At 41.4% G+C, this 13,492-nt stretch overlaps 1 protein-coding gene across 2 annotated transcripts in view; it reads right to left on the bottom strand.

The window, feature by feature from the left end:
- Positions 1 to 13,492, bottom strand: part of LOC131129180 (arf-GAP with coiled-coil, ANK repeat and PH domain-containing protein 2-like) — a 54,560-nt gene that overhangs the window by 13,330 nt on the left and 27,738 nt on the right. For both annotated transcript variants that reach the window (XM_058072415.1, XM_058072416.1), the window contains exons 9-17: positions 12,310 to 12,384; positions 5,728 to 5,840; positions 4,970 to 5,021; positions 4,630 to 4,730; positions 4,388 to 4,493; positions 3,761 to 3,969; positions 3,441 to 3,510; positions 1,709 to 1,803; positions 296 to 498 (exon numbers count right to left, since the gene is read on the bottom strand). In XM_058072415.1, the coding sequence (XP_057928398.1) occupies positions 296 to 498; positions 1,709 to 1,803; positions 3,441 to 3,510; positions 3,761 to 3,969; positions 4,388 to 4,493; positions 4,630 to 4,730; positions 4,970 to 5,021; positions 5,728 to 5,840; positions 12,310 to 12,384 (1,024 nt within the window). The remainder of the gene's footprint in view (positions 1 to 295; positions 499 to 1,708; positions 1,804 to 3,440; positions 3,511 to 3,760; positions 3,970 to 4,387; positions 4,494 to 4,629; positions 4,731 to 4,969; positions 5,022 to 5,727; positions 5,841 to 12,309; positions 12,385 to 13,492) is intronic.

The following is a 13,492-nucleotide window of genomic DNA, read 5'->3' on the forward strand; positions in this document are numbered from 1 at the left end:
ACAAAGAACAGAGAAATGAGAGAGAGTGAAAGCATAAATAGTTAAGAGTAGCAGCTCGCTCGACACTGGAGGAGACGGGACTACGAGAGGCAGAAGGTTTGCTACTGCAGTGCAAAAAGCACATTAAGAGCACAAGGATAGGAAAGGCTGCTATGGGGAGGTTGGAGGGGGGGGATGAGTCTCTTTAGATGCACTGCATGTCACGCTTCTGTAGTCACCTCCCACACCCAGAAACCTTGCTGAAGAGCTTCTTCTACCGCCACTGCAAGTGTAGACCCCCAAAGGTTCCCCTCACCTGACTGTCCGGACGTGTTGGAACCAGGTCGTAGCTTGGGCGTGGGCGGCGGTGGGCGCGGGGGCAGATGCTCAGAGCTGCTGCTCAGCCTCTTCTCCTGCTTGCTGAGGGACACCACCTTGGTCCGAAGCTCCTCGTCAGAGGGCCGGCGCACAAACCTGCGGTCCACGTACTTGGCTTTTATGTAGGCCTCGACTTCATGTCTGGAGAACACAAACACAACGCATAGTTGATGAAGGACATGTTCTCAATCAGAAATCACTCCACACTCTTTATTGCTCTCTGGTTCTACCATATCTTACTTATTGTGTGGAAATATGGGCTAATAACTATAAAAGCAATCTTCACTCGCTAAATGTACTGCAAAAAAGGCCAGTAAGGATAATTCATAATACTAACTCCTTATTTGTAAAATGACAAATACTTCAACTTGCTGATATAGTTCATCTTCAAACAGCTAAAATAATGCATAAGGTTAAAAATAAGCAATTAGCTAAAAACGTCATCCAATACTTCTCTACAAGAGAGGAGAAATATGATCACAGGGAAGAAGTACATTTGAAACACTTCTATGCTAGGACTACGTTATGCTAGCCATAGCATTTCAGTATGGATTGAGTAAGGGAATCAAACAATGCACAACGATGAGCCAATTCAAGAAACAATACAAGCAGTTGATGTTTGCTACATACAAGGATGAAGAGTCTTGAACCAGTCATGATGTGCTATATATATCACTATATTGACACTTACTATGGTACCCATTATGGCATTGGATGCTCATACCACCTCTGACTTCGGTACAAGACAAAAAAAAATAATAAAAAAAATAAAATAAATTAATAAAATAAAACATTATTCATTCATGAAATGAAAATAAATTTAAATAAACAAATAATATTTAATTAGTATTAATTATTAAATATGATATTATTATTTAATATTATATAACAATATTATTTAATATTATAATTAATTAATAAAATAAAAAAATATTCATATTTTTCTATTTTATTAATTTATTTAAATAAAATAAATACAATAAAAATTATTCATTCATGAATATTTTTTAATAAAATAAAAAATTATTCATTCATGCACGCATATTTTTTTATTTTATTTTTTTGTCACATACTGAAGTACGAGGTGATATGGTACCTATGGTACCCATAATGATGTTTGCTAAATACAAGGACGCAGAGTCTTGTATGGTCATATCACCTTGTACTTTGGTACGTACCAAAAAAAAACGAACACAAAAAACCTTAAACTGTATTATGGAAAGCAGGAAGTGAACAAAAAAACACACACTGTAGTTACAGCTCCGTATGGCCACACGCTAGCGCCGAGTCTTGGCCAATTATGATGATGCCCCAAATCCTTGTTTGTGTCTCTTTGTTTGTGTTTGTGTACCTTGGGTCTCCTGGCTGTGGTTTCCTCGCTCCCAGCTCCTCTCGTCTGGCCTCGTAGATCTGGTTCAGGACGCCATTTCCAAGTTCGCACATCAGCTGCAAAGGATGGGTTGGAAACATGAGAAGGTGGCAGCTCAGTAATTGACAGGAGAGTGAAAACGTTGATTTCAGGATGGCGATTCAGACTAGGAGACCAATAAGAGACTCTTTTTAATTCATTTGGTGTTATAGCACACTTCATTTATCATAATTTATCAAATGTTATGAGATACTGAACTAAGATGGAACATAAACACTTTTTTCATTTATAAGTCGCTCTAGAGTATAAGTCGCGGGAACAGCCAACCTATGAAAAAAAGTGCCACTTATAGTCCGGAAAATACGGCCTGAACTTACTTATTCATGCTACTTTTTGTACATTTTTATAAATATGATCATTTATTTTCCTGTAGCATTATGACTTTATTCTCATATTATGACTATTTTTATAATTTTCATAACTTTTTTCTAACCGAAAATTCCTCTAAAAGAAGTCATTATTTGATTTGTTTGTTTCTTATATTACGATTAAAAAAATACATATTTTTGTCTTTAATATAGCAACATTTATGGTATGGCCTCAGTTAGTGTGTTTTTTTTTTGGTAACCTCAAAATTGTATGCTACAATTTTTGTTCTGTTTTCTTATGCATTCCGGAATTCCATAGTCCGGACTACAAGTCGCTCCAGAGTATAAGTCACACAAGGCCAAAAATGCATAATTACATAGAAAAAAAAAACATACATAAGTCGCAATGGAGTATAAGTGGCATTTTTTGAGGGTAATTAATTTTCCAAACTACTTGACCAAAACAGACATTACGTCCTCTTGGAAGGCAAGTCTAACAATAAAAGAATAGAGAACATGCTAACATATGCTAACACAATGCTTATTCAGCTACACAAAAAATAAACATGAACACAAAAGGTGTCCGGTGTTTATGGAACATAAACACTTTTTTCATTTATAAGTCGCTCTGGAGTACAAGTCGCAGGAACAGCCAACCTATGAAAAAAAGTGCCACTTATAGTCCGGAAAATACGGTATTAGCCTGAACTTACTTATTTGTGCTACTTTTTGTCAATTGTTATAAATATGATCATTTATTTTCCTGTAGTATTATGACTTTATTCTCATATTATGACTATTTTCATAATTTTATAACTTTTTTCTAACCAAAAATTCCCCTAAAAGAAGTCATTTGATTTGTTTGTTTCTCATATTACGATATTAATACTAATACTTAATACATATTACAAAAATAATACATATTTTTGTCTTTAATATATCAACATTTATGGTATTTTTTGTCTTAACAATGTTAATTTTGGTTCTGTTTTTTTATGCCTTCCGTAATTCCATAGTCCGGACTACAAGTCGCTCCGGAGTATAAGTCGCACAATTCATTCATTCATTTTCTACTGTTTATCCTGAAAATTAGTTTAAAGTAGTTGAAGACATGCTAAAAAAGGGCATACATCTCAGCTTTGTGTTTGCTGTTAGTACGATAGCGTTCTACGTAATATTTCATATTTCTCTTGGAACGCGGCCTACATCAGAACATTATTTTGGGATAAAAATGAGCAACATGCTGCAAACGGGCGCCAGACCAGGCTTTAGACACCAGTGATGTTAGCTTTGAGGAGTTTCCTAAAAAGGGCCCCGTGTAAGCCTTTATGGACATCAGCTCCCACCTTAAGCAGTTCTGGCTCCCATGAATCCAAAGTCAAGGAGCGGACCTTTGAGAAATGAACTCCCAGACTCCTGGAGGTCAAGAAAAGATAACAAATGTTACATTTTGTTACAACTCAACAAGCTTTGGACTTGAAAATCAACTTCATTGCCCATCGGTGTTCATGGAGAGTAGACCCAGTCATGTGCGCTGCATGCTAATGCTACGCTGTGTCATTATTTGTAAACAATTAGCAATTCAGGGTTGGAAAATGGAATGAACGCAATGGGTGGGTTTTCTTTCTTTTGGTGTCGGTCATATTTTGGAGGCCAATATTTCTACCTGTGAATTCCAGAGCATTGGATGCAAAGCGTGATGCCCAAATTGATGCTGGCCCAGCGAGGATCTGGCTGGCCGCAGTCGCAGCAACAGGCGTTGCCCGGGATGGCGAGGACCTTCTGCAGGGCGCTCTCCCCTTTCAAGGACCTCTCCTTGGGCTCCCCGCCGGAGTCCAGGCTCCCTGTTGATGTGGAAGACTTCCTGTCCAGCTTCTGGTCCAGAAACACAATTGAGTAATACTTTGAGTAGCGTTTTGACTGTAATGCGTTCTAATTTTTTTGTTTTTAAATATAGGCCGCTCATGTCACCTCCTACTTCGATATGGGACAAAAAATAAAAAATAAAATAAATGAAAATTAATAAAATAAAACATTAATGAAAATAAATTTAAATAAATAAATAATATTTGATTATTATTAAATATTATATTATTGTTATTTAATATTATTATATGATATTATATATATTATTATTATAAAATTATATTATTATGATATTATTCATTCATGAAATGCTTTGGACAAAGCAATATAGGCCGCATTTGATATCATATTAGGTGCTACTGAGCGATATTCATACAGTAGAGACTTTTTCCATCCGCCCAGTCAGCCTCTTCATGTTTGTTTTTACCTCGCCGTCTTCTCCCTTGTCGCGGAAGGCGGTGGCGATGCTGTTCTGGACCGCTTTGATCCACGCCTGTCGCAGCTTCTCAGAGTCCGCTTGCATCACGCAGCTCCTGTTGGGACAAAACAGCTTTACGCCACCGCCGCCTGCTCAGCGTCTTTCACAGTGCAGTGCCAGGCCAAAATATATATCCTTGTCATGGCACGGTCAGTTTTGTTGCATTGTTGCGTGCGGCAGCGTGTACCCACTTGGTAGGTGACACCACCTCGAAACAGAAGCGTCGCTCCAAGTCCTCGCAGTGTTTGACCGTGCACAGCCTCAGGTCTTCCACCACCACTGTCGGGTTGTCCTGGGCGGAGCAGACAAGCAGATGAAAACCAGTATCAAACACCGGTGCATGAAACAGTCATCATTTCATTAAAATTTTAAAAGGTGAGCACTTGAAAACTCAGTCAAACTGCTTTGAAAAATATTATTTGCACCTTTGTGTGTATATATATTAGGAAAAAAAATGAGTCTGAAAGACCCCGTTATCCCCTATGCCAAAGGCATGCGTGTCTAATTGAGGTTTGGAGTCGCTCGACATACCTTGAATTTCTTCTGGTAAACAAGCTGATTGTTTTGGATGGAGAACCACCGTCTGCAAAGAAAGCTTAGATTTCAATTTCACGTCTTGGCGTTCACTCTGGGAGACAAACGAAGAGTTATAACTCATTAGGGTGCGTATTCGTTATTGAGCATTCATGACCCCGCCATATTCAGATTGTGGGAAAACACGTACATGCACTCTTTTGCTCACGTAGACAACAACGCCAAAGGCTACACCGTGACTGTTGATTCCATCTGTCCTATCAGTCATCTTTCATTATCATTTTAAAATGCACGGTGGTCGAGTGTTTAGTGCGCAGACCTCACAGCTAGGAGACCAGGGTTCAATTCCACCCTCGGCTATCTCTGTGTGGAGTTTGCATGTTCTCCCCGTGCATGCGTGGGTTTTCTCCGGGTACTCCGGTTTCCTCCCACATTCCAAAAACATGCTAGGTTAATTGGTGACTCCAAATTGTCCATAGGTATGAATGTGAGTGTGAATGGTTGTTTGTCTATAGGTGTCCTGTGATTGGCTGGCCACCAGTCCAGGGTGGACCCCGCCTCTCGCCCCAAGGCTCGCGACCCTCGTGAGGAAAAGCGGCAGAAAATGAATGAATGAATGCTTAGCCTGTTTAGCTAGTTAGCCACTATGTCTGGAATAACAATTCCCGCAAATAGCAGGAATGGCTTAAATAGCCACTCTGCAGGTCAGAAGCAAATGTGTCATTGCTTCTGCTGTTGAAGAGATCTTGTCCTACCTGTTCCATGTCTTGAAAGCATTGCTGGCCCTCTTAAAAAGATAACCCTCCATGGCGATGCCGTTGTCTGCGTCCACATTGTACTCCAACTTGGTGTCGTCGTTGGAGAAGTCCTACGGCGGAGGCAAAAAGCAAAGGAACATGGGTAACTAATTGCTTTCTGACAGCCTTGGCGTTGTCAAACACACACACACACACACACACACACAACAAAAACTAGCAAACAAGCACAAAAATCTCAAGTATCCCCAATGGTGTCTGAAGTAAAAACGACATGCCTTGATTTGTCTTGGAATGACACGACAACAAGTTGGGTTGCACACACAAAAAAATCCTGATTCACACTAACATGAGATGCGGTTCCTCACTGATGACAATTTTTTTTGCACGGAGTAGGAGTGATGTCGTCCGAAAAAGACAGAGGGGTCAGGGGATGTTTCCTGTGGTGGCACGGAACTGGACAAGTTCAATACAAGCAAACTTGTCGCACATTGGCGGCCGTGTTACACAGGAAGAGATGACCCCGCCCCTGTCGGCGGGGACGAAAGTCGAGTTTAAACGCTTAATTGAGCCCCTGGAACCTTGCTTATTGATGCCTGGCCGCCACTACTTTGTGGATAAAACTATACAACAGATGCTTAATTGTATATAACATTGTATATAACTGTATAACTATAAGATTGTATATAACTCTGGGAAAAAATTTTGTTAATACTTTATATTGTTTATTTTTCTATATTGTGTATTTTGTACTGCTGAACTGATTCTGTACTCTTGCTGCTGTGCAATGCAAATTTCTCCACTGAGGGACGAATAAAGGCATATCTTATCTTATCTTAATGATGCTTAACATGGCTCCATTTTTCCTCAAACCTAATATTTACTGTACTCCGCTCGAGGAAAATAACTCGATTTTCTAACAATCCACTCTTGAAAATGAGGAATAAAAGTATGTGTGATTGACTTTTTTCCAGGAGCGTGCAGCTCTACTCTGAAGCACGTACATGAAACTTGCATGCTTGGTAATAAAAGGAAGAACGGCGGCTGAAATCCGGCATTTTGAATGAGTGTCGTCTGCAACTGTAAGGCATTGTGATGCGTTGTCACGGGGACTGCCACTGAGCCCGTTTGACTTCCACCATGCCTGAGATACTGTTACACTGCCCCCCCCGCTTCAAGTGACATGGGGTTTGTATTAAGGATCGACCAATACATCGGGCGGCTGATATATCGGCCCGATATCTACATTCTTTATTTGAATCGGTATCCGCCGATATATTTTTCCGCCGCATGATTTACAGACAGGCATCCGCCGGGCAGCTATGTGTATCCGCCGGGCAACCCTGCGGAGCAGCAGTCATCACATTGATGCTAGAGAAAACTTGCATATGGTTGAATATTTATTCCTTTTAAAGTTTAAATGTGTGTTTAAGAAAGCCGAATCCTACTATGTTCAGTGTTTACATTTCAATAAATATTTGCTAAAACTTGAGACCTGGAATATTTGTTATCATTGTCATTTTTTTCATATAAATTGAGGAAGCAAAAACAGTATCGGACACAAATATCGGCTCAAGCAAAATCGGCCATCGGCTAAGGGTGATGGAAAAAAAACACATTGGTCGATGCCTAGTTTGTATCCTCCAGGAAGTGACCGCAGTTACGGCTATGGTCATCAACACTTGGTAGACAAAAGTATAGGAACACCAGGCCAGGACAGACTGTACACAAACTCCATGAAAAATAATGGAAGTAATAAGTCAGTCCTGTAGACTTTGGAAGTGCACATTCCAATACTTCATCTATAATGTTTTTGACAATCCCTTTAAGGAAGTCATCATTTATTATGTGCATTGCAAGCATTTAGTAAGGCAGTAAAATCAGTAAACCGGACAAATTCTGCTTTAGAGATAAACCAAAATAAGTGGATATGTGCATGATTATGACTTCTCTACGTTTATAGTGAGTGATTCTGTTGGTTCGGTGAAAGTAACACAAGCAGGAGCGTCATCTAGACCATCTAGTATGACAACACAAGAATAACTTGGGTTTCTTACACAAAAGGCAACAAAAAGTCACCTCCAGCTTAAGCTCCGATTAAGCTGAATGAGCAGGGAAAACACTCCAAACGTAACGTGTGCATGGAAACCCCAAAACGACATGCAGTGAAGCATACAAAGAAATGGCCGCTGCGTAACCAAATGACGGTTGGAAGTCACGGAGTGTGCAGTGCAGTCTTGGTTAGTGCGGCAGAGGAGAGACGGCGAAAGGCCGGGTTACCAAACACAAACCAACGTGGCGAACACTACGTACGGAGGACGACCTCCAAGCGCAAAAGTTTCGGTAGTCTGGCAGAGCGTGGAGCTCCGTCACGTCCTATGTGTCACACAGCAACAGAAAAAGAAGAAAAAGAAAGAACTGAGCTTCTAATGAGGGTTTGCAGAGAAAAGAGGAGCTAAGTGATGTAGTACGGACAGAGATGCAAAACCGCTGAGTCACTCACCAGGTACCAAACAAAGCGGAAACGACTGAAAATCTTCATTTCAAACAAACGTCTCGAGCAATCTTGCACGACTCGGCATCAAGTCAAGAAGCTTTTGATTGGCACTCTTAGCGGCATGCACATCTCCTGATAAAACCTCCGCTCCTCCTACCGAGGCCTCTTGCTCTGAAGGTCACCTTTGTGTGCCTGATGCTCATGTGGCCGTGGGAGATCCCGTACTGAAGCGAAACGGCGCCGCCATGAAACATTTATGCCGCGTTCAGGTTTAGCGGCCACACACACTCAGCCTGAGTGAGCAACACACAGTGGGAATGATGGTAGCAGAGTTGAGGATGCCGAGGTTCTCATTGGGAGTGACCAGGATGGATAGGATCAGAAACCAAGAACCCTGGGTGTTTCAATGACTTTTCCAACTCAAGCCGACCTTCTCACTGATAGCATGAGCGGGCGTCAGCAGACGACCAACCACCCCAGCCACCACCGAATGTGGTACCCGGCTCTAGAGGACCGACGAGCACGGACCAGGCATTTCCAAAGGGCGCACGCTGGAGCCATTGGTAGCTAGCAACAAAAAGTTGAAATGTCAATACTAATAGTATTGTTCTTTTTCTTTGGCTTTTCCCATCAGGGGTCGCCACAGCAAACCAATCCCCTCCATCCAACCCTGTCTTCCTCTACGCCTCCTACCTGGCAGCATCCTTCTACCAATATATTCACTATCTCTCCCTTGGACATGTCCAGACCATCTCAGTCTGGAGAACCACGGCATCCTCATCTCCGCTACCTCCAGTTCTGCTTCCTGTCTTTTCCTCGGTGGCACTGTCTCTAAACCAGGGGTCTCAAACACGCGGCCCGGGGGCCAAATGTGGCCCGCAGGACACTAGTTTGAGGCCCCAGCCTTGATATGAAAGTTTAATGTTGGTGCGGCCCGCGCAAGTTTGATATGGATGCTGTATGGTATCATGTACCCAGAAAAAATTATTACGTTTGATTAATGTTCATGTTAAAGGTTAAATAACTGTTAATAGTTATCCCCCCTATCCGTGTGGAAGTGGTAAGTTTTTGGCTATTTAAGTTTAAAGGAAATAACTTGAAGGCTACCGTTTAGGTCGCTAGCTCTCTAGTTTGCGAGTTAGCATGGGTCTCAAGACCCCGCAGTTGTGCAATATGTTGTAAATAAAAAGAGTATAAATGTGACTATAGTCGTGTTTTGTCATGTCTACAGGGCTCTAATAATGCTTTGTTCATTTTAATCTGAAAAAATTTCCTTTCGTTTTAGCTGAAAGTCTTCTATCGCACATCACGCCTGACACTTTTCTTAAAAAACGTTCCATCCTGCCTGCACATGCGTCTTCACCTCCTTGTCACAAACCTCAATATTAGTATTACTATTAGCAGGTAATACTAATACTAACATTGAGGATCAATTATCACTACCACGATATATTGCATTTTTTCAGAAATTAATTAATAAATGAGCTCTATGCTCTATTCAACATATTGAAATACAAGTGATGTGTAGTATTCCGGTCACTAAGTGGCAGTAATGACAAAACATTGAGACGTTTTGATGTTTAGAGCAAAAATACCTGGTTAGCGCAATACATTGCTAGCTAGGTGGTTAGCCGAGTCCTTACAGCAGGAGTTGCACAATGTGGTGTAAATGCAGGCGTGTTATTTCATGTCTGCGGGGCTCTCATCACGTTAAAAGCCCCCCCCCCCCAGCTTTTCTACACTCCAACTACAACAATATTCCATGTATTAACATTGAACCAAATATCATAGTTATATTCCCTTATCATAGTTGGGTCTGGAACTAATTAATCGCTGTAATTGAGGGACGACTGTATAAGTTCTTACAACCGGTTGGCTTCATGCTCACAAGATAGAAAATGAATGCTATGACCTCCAACATGGCGGCTGGGATGGCTGCCTGGGAGACAACTGCCTAACACAAAATAATGTCTGTTCTTGTGAGGAAACGAAAGTCACGTGCAAAGGTAGGGAAAGGTGAGCAAACATGGCTTACCTGCAAAGCAGCCTGCCGTAAGTAGAAGAAGAAGAAGAAGAAACGGGGGTGGGAAGAGGATGAGATATTTTGGTTAGCGGGGTAGAAACGGAGAGGACTGGCAGACTGACAACATTAAAAATAGTTCACACATGAATTAAAGGAGAGGTGTTTGCAAACACACACACACACACACACGTTGGCGCCGCATGAGACGTCCGGCGACGTGGCGGGGGATGAACAGAATGCAAATGGAAATAGACTCGGGCCGCGGACGACAATGACTTTGCAGAATTGAACAACGGCGTGTGTGGGTTGACATGGATGCACCATCTAAATCATGCAAGTTTAAGGCGCTGAGTTACCAGCGGTAACGTAACCTGCTTGACTGTTGTGTGTTTACAGGCAGCCTTTAAAAATGCATGGCGGTGTGGTGGAGATCATACATTGGTATCACCTTACGCTTGGGAGCCAAGTGGAGTCGATCCCCGCCTCGTCACGCTCGGGCAATCGGGGCGCCATATATACAGTATGCGCACATCTAGTCTCTACTTTAATTGGAAATCATGTGATTGGGGCTTTTGTTCACTTAAACAGGAAGTACAGGTCGGCGTCATTAGCTCAGACTGGAACCGAAACAGACGCTAACTGAATCGTTTTTTCCCATAAGAAATCATGTGAATCCAATTAATCCGTTCCAGAATAAGCCAAAAATAAGTGCTGCAGCTAGAATTCCAGCAGAGGGCGCTGTCTCACAAGTCAAATCGCTCAACATTTTCCAGCATGTAGATGCTATGACAAGATGTCTAACTGCGCATTTGTAAGCGCAACACCCGAATTGGATGTTTAAGTGTCAAAGCAGGTGTTTTTTTATGGGCGTGCCCATTGTTTACATTTTGATGCCATGATGACCTTTCTTGCACCACAGCTATTTAACCCTTAGATGCATAAGTGGATCAAAAATGACCCGGTCAGGTTGTTTTCTTGAAATGTCTTCGTCATGAAATTTTTTAAATCATTTCATATTCCAGTTATTCCTCAAAAAAACATATTTTTGATATAATGCTATTCACATTTTTAACTTATCTTTTATACATTTTAAGAAATTTTAGTTTTTGTGTTACTACCCCAACCTTCCATAAGTGGGTCAAAAATGACCCGGTCAGGTTGTTTTCTTGAAATATCTTTGTAATGAAAAATTGTTATCATTTCATATTCCAGGTATTCCTCAAAAAAACATTTTTGATATCATGCCATTCACATTTTTAACTTATCTTTGATACATTTTAAGATTTTTTTGTTTTTTTGTTACTACCCCAACCTTCCATAAGTGGGTCAAATATGACCCGGTCAGGTTGTTTTCTTGAAATATCTTCGTAATGAAAAATTGTTATCATTTAATATTCCAGGTATTCCTCAAAAAACTTTTTTGATATCATGCCATTGACATTTTTAACTTCCCTTTATGCAACACACAATGGATCCTCACATTTTCTATTGTTGTACGGGGTCATTTTCTTTTTCAAAGATGTAAAAAAGTGAAAAATGAAGATGTTTCTAACATGAAATCATTCTTGTGTGGTCCTAAATATAATACTAAATATCATACACGTGATTATTCCTAACCAAAATGGCAAAATTGGCATAAAAAGGCATTGATTCTAGTATGGGTCATTTTTGAGCCACTTATGGAAGAGTGTAGGGTCCAGTCACTCGTGCATCTAAGGGTTAATGAGTCCACATATACAAGGCAGCCTCAGGCCCTGAGAAACTTTGGGACCGGTGGGCAGTAATCACGGTCGTACTGGACTAGGCAGTCTGGCTGTGGAGTACAAGTTAAGTCCCCGGAGATATCAACCCCCCCCCCACTACCTCATTATTTTTAATGGAAAGCTCAGCAAGGGCACCAAGAAAAGGTTTGTATCTTGGTTTAGAGTCCGTGTCTTTTCATATTGTGTTTGTTGCGACTACTGGGCGGAGTCAACGTGAATGAAGAAGTCGGTCATAATTACTAACCGCGCCGTTTCGTCCACTTTGGTTCCAAACCGAAAGAAAGAGGGCGGATTTGTACCTTTTGCTGGATGGTGGAGTGTTTTTGCTCCATGTCCCTCTTCTCTTTGGCGGCGTCCACCACCAGCTGGTCCAACTGCAAAAAACAAGCGATTAGTCAAGCGTGCTAAGCGAACCACCTGCTGAACAACCACGACGACACAGTGCGCAAGTAAGTGTGACATTTTTCCAGGCCCATCGAGCGTCCGAAATGGAGTCGGCTTCCATTGCACTCAAGTGCTTCATTTTCTATCTCGACGAATGAAGCGGGGAGATGCTCTTTCCTCCTGGCGGGAAATGAATGACTTCTCTTCAAGACGTAAACATCGCATGCGGAGACGGAAAGACCGGGATCCTCTGAGCGGAGATGAAAGCGACAAATGCTGGCGGTCATAGAGGGATGCCACAAAATGTGCCAGCTCGCTCCGAGGCGTTCATTGGCAGTTTGCTGCCACAATGTGACCTCAATCAGAATGCAGGACAAAAGGCGCGGTATCCCATTACAGGTCAAGGAGTAAAGCAAAAAAAAATAGTCCCCTCTCAAGGGAGGCGACCTTCCATCGCCCGAGAAGCAGAGGAAGACCAGGGGTCTCATCTAGAAAGATTGAGTTCAGTTTCTATCATACCACAACCTGACATGGAAATATGCGCGTGTATACTCCAGGCTCTCTAAAAATGGATGCCACATTGCCTTCAATCGTGAAGCGAAGGCGTGGAAAGGCCGTAATTTGAGGCGCAGTTGCGTGCACACATTTCTACTCAAGCTGGAATTTAAGTGTGGACGCCACTTTTTATAACTGAATATTTGGGGGAGGGGGGGAGTTCTGGCGTATTGTGAGAATTCCTGGTGTGGGCAACCCGCACCCCGCCCTTGATATCATTCCGTTCACATTTTTAACTTATCTTTTATACATTTTAAGAAGTTTTTGTTTTTGTGTTACTACCCCAACCTTCCATAAGTGGATCAAAAATGACCCGGTCAGGTTGTTTTCTTGAAATATCTTTCTAATTAAATTTTTTTTATCATTTCATATTCCAGGTATTCCTCAAAAAAATTGTTTTTGATATCATGCTGTTCACATTTTTTAACTTATCTTTTATACATTTTAAGAATTTTTAGTTTTTGTGTTACTACCCCAACCTTCCATAAGTGGGTCAAAAATGACCCGGTCAGGTTGTTTTCTTGAAATATCTTTGTAATGAAA

This window comes from Doryrhamphus excisus, chromosome 5 (genome assembly GCF_030265055.1).
Source record: "Doryrhamphus excisus isolate RoL2022-K1 chromosome 5, RoL_Dexc_1.0, whole genome shotgun sequence".
NCBI lineage: Eukaryota > Metazoa > Chordata > Actinopteri > Syngnathiformes > Syngnathidae > Doryrhamphus > Doryrhamphus excisus.